The sequence below is a fragment of the Sinocyclocheilus grahami genome, unplaced genomic scaffold (assembly GCF_001515645.1).
Source record: "Sinocyclocheilus grahami isolate Dianchi unplaced genomic scaffold, SAMN03320097.WGS_v1.1 scaffold636.1, whole genome shotgun sequence".
In the NCBI taxonomy this organism is placed as follows: domain Eukaryota; kingdom Metazoa; phylum Chordata; class Actinopteri; order Cypriniformes; family Cyprinidae; genus Sinocyclocheilus; species Sinocyclocheilus grahami.
The window spans coordinates 692,094-698,232 of record NW_015505815.1 but is presented as its reverse complement, the minus strand read 5'-3'; the positions used below and the strand labels follow the sequence as shown (position 1 = coordinate 698,232).

General features: G+C 41.1%; 1 protein-coding gene across 1 annotated transcript in view; it reads left to right on the top strand.

Annotated features, from left to right (window-relative positions):
- Nucleotides 1-5,364, top strand: part of LOC107558212 (uncharacterized protein C10orf12-like) — a 7,800-nt gene extending 2,436 nt beyond the window's left edge. The window contains exon 2 of the mRNA XM_016241836.1: nt 242-5,364. Within this exon, the coding sequence (XP_016097322.1) occupies nt 242-4,592 (4,351 nt within the window). The 3' untranslated portion in view covers nt 4,593-5,364. The remainder of the gene's footprint in view (nt 1-241) is intronic.
- The last annotated feature ends 775 nt before the right edge of the window (nt 5,365-6,139 follow it).

Here is a 6,139-nt window from a genome sequence, read left to right as displayed (position 1 = left end):
AGTCCTGCAGAGTTCAGCTCCAACCCTGAAAAAAAACTCACCTGCCTATAGCCTTAGTAATCCTGAAGACATTGATTAGCTTGTTCAGGTGTGTTTGATTAGGGTTGGAGCTGAACTCTGCAGGACTGCGGCTCTCTAGGACCGAACTTGCCTACCCCTGACCTATCACATCCAATCATGTATTTTCGTATGCAGTTGAGAAAGTGTTTATATATGTCTGATTTTTTGCCCGGTCTTTCAGGGATTCTGTCGACCTGAGTCTTGCCCAAGTAAGAGATCTACAGGCGGTGTCCACTTTGGAACAGTTAATGTCAAAGCTATGTTTGCATCACCAGCGCCAAATAGTCGAAGCATTAGGCTTCTTACAAAGTGAAGTCAAGACTGTGGCTGTTTCCAACCATTTCCAAGCACTCACTCCAGATTTGTCTGAGAAGCAGGCGACAACCGGCTACAGTCATGCATCGTTTGAAACCAGGGCTGAGATTCAGCAGTCTGAGAGATCATGCGCTGTGGATGCTGCTGTGAGCATTAGTAAGACTCAAGAGTCATCTGTCAGGACCAGTCAAAAGCCTACTGCAGAGGTTTTAAAGGCTGATGTTTCCAGTACTGCCCGTGTAGTGACTGTAAAACAAGTAGACCTTGGCAAGATGGAAGTTTTGTCATCTTCATCTTGTGGAACAGGTGTTAAGTGTGGAAATGTAAGTCCTCCAACAAAATTTCTGGTCATGACAAAGACAACTACTGATAATCTGGGAGCAAAAAAAGTGTTGGGTTCAAGCAGTCAACAAATTCCCAGTAGCAATTCTGTAAAGAAGTGTCTATGCAGTGCTGAGCGATGTTTGCCAACTTGTACTGCGGAGAATGAGCATGCAGACCCGTTAGCACAGAAGTGCTCTTTTGCACAAAATGAAGATGCTGTTGTAATGCCCTCCACAATTCAAAAGACATCGAATGTTGTTTTACCAATATCCCCAAGAACAGCCAGGAAAAGCAGAAAAGGTTCTTGTCTTAGGCAAAGGAATGGCTCTTTAAGTTGTCTCATAAATGATCCTGAAATGAGCCATTGTGACCTAGTTTATATTAGAAAATCAATAACAGAATGTCAGCCTCAATCTCGTAATCGACTGCATCCACGACAAAATGCCCGGAAGAGCACAAGAGGGCACAGATATGTGGAGGAGTACTTGGAACTAAAAACCGTCCGTACCTTAGCTCGTAAACCTATAGGTGATTGCAGTGGGAATTGTCCAGCTCTTATGCCAGACATGCACACCTCACTGACTCCAAAGCAGGTATTTTCTAAGTCTGGCAGTGTTCCTCTTGTAAACACACCTTTTGCAGGCGACTGCATGAAAAATGTTATTCCAAAATTACCATCGGAGCAGATAGTGGAGAATGAAATGCCAGGAGATGTCGTAAAAGTAACTAGTCTGGGTCTGATGGTTGAAACCAGTCTAATGGGGAAAATTGAAAGCAGTGGCCAACTTTTCAGTGAACCGTCAGGTAAACAGAGTGAATTAACCATGCAACTAGATTTGATCTCAGAAGCTCCCAGTTGTACTCTGAATGCAGTAGTGCAAGAAAAACGCATGGACATGGTAGAAGAAACCACCGAAACAACAGAACTCACTGTACAGAAAGACGGATGTGACTCCCAAATTGGGCCCATGCCAGAAGAGGTGGCATGTGGTTCAGAAAGAAAGGCTGAGTGTGAGAATAAATCTTTGGAGCCATCACTGAGCCATGTGTCCCCTAACATGGCCAAAGAGTGCTCTGCTGATGAAGTCGACATGGAACCGAGAAATGAGAGAGAAATAAAAAAACCCACAGAAGCCGAGACTGCAGCAGATGTCCAGGAACAATCAGAGGCATCAGAAATAAAGGCAAACACTGAGGAGGATAGAGGTGCTCAGGAGCAAGTTTTGCATGACACTGAAAGTAATCTCCAAACAGTGAACTCTTCTGAACTACCAGTGAAGTATCAAGGGGATTCAGCGGTGTCCAGCCTTACTGAAGTCTCACCTGTACAAACGCTTGCCAATTGTAAAGAGAAAGAATCGAATCTGCATACTTCAAAAGTTTTGAATGCAAAACATGCAGTGTCCTCAGACAGATGCTTGCGTAATAGAAGTAAAGGCAGTGTTGACGTAATGAAAGACTCCATGAAGTGTGGTGCTTCTGAACTTGTTGATCATGCCAATGATAAAAGCCCAAAGACTAATTCTTCTGAAACAAATGTGCATACTGAGCAGGAGCCTGATTTGAAAGTTGTTGACATTCTTGAAACAACACAGGAGCTCCCGGCTGCTAAACCTTGTAACGGTCTGGTTGTGGATCATACAGTCAAAACAAGACCAAAATCAAGAACCGCAACAGCTGTTGGTAGAGATGAGCATCCGAGTTCAGGTGTCAAAGTGAATAATGATTTGCCAAGTGTTTTGTCACCTGAGGTTCTTCCAGAGACTGTAAGCACCACCTCCTCCACTACAGAGAGTGGAAAACACCACAAACAGAACAATCAAGCCTCTGAAAGCACTGAAAAAATGTCACTTAGAAATAAAAGTAGTCCTGTTGAGCTGTCTGTTAGCGAACCCTGTTCACCCATCAAAAAGTCCCCACCAAGTTCTGAAAATATGCTTTTGAGAAGCAGAAGTAACACTGAAGCACCAAGTAGCAAGTCGATCAGTCCGACAGAAGGCCATTCAGAGAAGCAAGGGCAGATGCATTTAAGAAGCAGCAGCTCTATTAGTGAGCAGGCAGCTAATAGAGAAGTGTGTACATCTTCCGAGACAGTAACGTATATGCCTCTACGAAGTAGCACTATTAGCTCTAAACCGACTGTTACTAAAGATTCTCCTGTTAAAAGTTCCATTAAAAGGTTCGGTGAACAACCTGTCAATTCACACTCCAGTGCTACCTGTAGAAAAACCGAGGCCAATGGGCACATGCCCTTAAGGAGCAGTGCCAGTTTAATTGCAGAACCCGCAACAACAACCCGCAACAACAAATCTGCTGTCGTAGATACATCAGAGAGCCCTGGACACATGTCGTTGAGAGGAGGGAATGTGTCTAATACTGAAAAGTCATGTGGCTCAACAACAACTCCAAATAGAAATAAACATCCTCTGAAACAACAAAGGGTTTCAGCATCCTCAAGTGGGGAAGCTGAAGAGAGCCCCTTGAGTTCAAAAGTTAAAATCCCAAATCAGAAGCATATGGAGGCCCAAATAAGAGGCTCATCGAGTTTACCAGATGAAGCCTTCCGCCTAGCTAGTCTTCAGACAACTGAACCTATTGTTTGCAGTCCCCCCAAATTTTTGGAGGCGCTAAGGGGGGAAGAACACCAGCAGTTAATTTCAAATTTGAATGCAAAGTTTGATAAAATGCACAAAAGTTGGGTTCCAATGGACAAGGAGGGTCAGCCTGCACCAAAACCCAAAAACAAGGCAGACAGGCTTAAAGAAATATGGAAAAGCAAACGCAGAGTACGAAAGTCAAGGCCATTGGAACAACAAAAGCTATCCGCTGTGCAAATGCTATTTATGAAGCCCTTTGATTTGCCCAGTATCTGCAGGTGGTTCCTGCAGTCAACTGAAACAAAATCACTTGTAATTGTTAAGAAAGTGAACACCAGACTTCCTTCTGAAACACAGTTGTGTTTTCACACTTCGGCAGCAGGAGCAGGGTCCTCTCATGGGATATTTCCCAGCCTCCAGGCCGAACGGTTGAAGAAGCACCTGAAAAAGTTTGCTATTGCATCTCCGGTGAAAAACAACCCCAAGAATCAAAGGCTACTCTCCAAAGCTTTAGGTCAGGGTATTTCTGCGATGAGGAGTAAAGAAAAGCATGAACCGACATCTGCCACACGGATCTGTACAAAGGCACAGAGTCTTGCTGGAGTGACGCCGGCACAGGCTCCAGAGAGCCTTGCCCCGACCGCAGGCAGTGCGAAAAATCCAGCGAGTGCTAGAATTCTTCGGAAATATTCCAACATGCGTGAGAAGCTTCAGGTTCAGCAAAACAAGAAACGCAAAGAGAAAACTTTCAAAGGTGCTCATCTCAAGTCGGCAAGAATTCCAAAGAAATCCAACAAACAAAAACTGCCAACATGTAAAGGGTCGAAGTCTGTGGTTCAGAGGATCTCATCTCTGACCAAGACAGCAAAAACAAACTCTGCCCTCAAACAAAGGGCGTTGAAAAGGAACCCGTGTCACAAAGACAATGCCTCTCCAAAGAGGTTGAAGGCACTCACAAAAATGACAAAAGGCATCGGCGAGAATGCCTCCGCAAACACCTCGAGTAAAAAACAGATACTGATCAAAACTGGAACTGATAAGGCACAGCAAATAAAAGCAAGTGGGACTAAAGTTGACACAAAGAAACTGGTGTTTCAAAAAGGCCCTAATAATTTAGAATCACGATCTTTAGATGTGGACATTAAACCTCTGATGTTGGAAGACCAAGTGTTAACTAGGTCTCAAAGAAAGATGGAAGGCACCACTTCACAGACTGCCTCTCCCAAATCCTCCACAAAGCGAGGCTTGGAACCTCTGGTCACTCCCACAAAACGTACTAGGACTTCAAAACCATGAACAATGTGTACTAGTACTAGAACCTCATGTAGAAATGTTTCGTAAGAACAAGGGGTGCTGATGCTTTCAAAAAAAAAAAAAAAGATTTTTGAAGCTATTTTTTTAAGCGTGGCAGTACATTTTCGGAGCTTTGAAATTATTGTCATCTGAGAGAGATTTGTCATTGTTAGGTAGTTCAGGCAAAGACATTTCACAGAGTTATTTCTTTTCGGTGTCAAACATGTTCCAATTATGCTTTAACAAAATCTATTTGTTTATGAAAAAAAGACTTTTTGTTGTTGATAGAGCCATTAATGTAAAATTCAATAAAGGTTCTGATTCCCTTGGGGAATTTTAAATGAGTTATAAACAGGGCTGTCAAACTCAAATCCTGAAGGGCCGGAGTTTTCAAATAAGCCCGAAGGACTTGATTAGTTGGATCCGGTGTGTTTAATTAGGGTTTAATCAAAACTCTCCAGGGCTCCGGCTCTCCAGGAATTGAGTTTAATACCCCTGGGTCATAAATAACCCAACAACTCACTTGTTTGTTTGACCGTTATGTTGAATAGCTTATTATTTACAACAGCTTGAACTATTAAACCAGATATTATTTAAGGAATGATTCTAAACAATTAATAATTTTAGCTAATTAAAAGTGGCTTTGTAACCTGAATAATGTGCCTTTTTCTTATCTGTATTTATAAGTGATTGAGGTTGCCTCAAGAAATAAAGCCTCATTCTTTTTGCACATAGATGAGAAATTTGCCCCAAACTACTTCTTTATAAGATCACAGCTTGTTTTTAATAGCTTTTTAATTTTGTTAGTTAATATTTTCATTGTCTACATGTATACAGTGGTGTTGTTTTTTTCCTTTTCAGGTGATATGTACATAGGAACATATGCAGAAGTTTCTATCACTTTTGTTTCTCAAATTGATTTTCTATAGAGAAGAGTCATTATGCATTATGGTCTAAAACATTTTTAAACAGCTGTATATATGATGCAGTTTTACAACAAAAAAAAATTATATGAGATGACAGGTTTTCTAAAACTGGATAAATTAGCAGGAATATGTTTAAGTCCAGTGGATTTGGCTAGTTGGAGATAACCATAAGAGATGAACTTTATGTTGTTGTTATTTTATATAAATGTGATCCTGGACCACAAAACCAGTCGTAAGTGTCAATTTTTCCATTGATGTGTGGTTTGTTAGGATAGCACAATATCTGGCTGAGATACAGCTATTAGAAAATCTGGAATCTGAGGGTGCAAAAAAAATCTAAGTATTGAGAAAATCATCTTTAAAGTTGTCCAAATGAAGTTCTTAGCAATGCATATTACTAATTAAGTTTTAATATATTTACGGTAGAAACATTTACAAAATATCTTCATGGAACATGATCTTTACTTAATATCCTAATGGTTTTTGGCATAAAAGAAAAATGGATAATTTTGACCCATACAATGTATTGTTGGCTATTGCTACAAATATACCCCAGTGACTCAACACTGCTTTTGTGCTCTAGGGACACACATTTAATATATAAAACTATATTTTAACATTTTG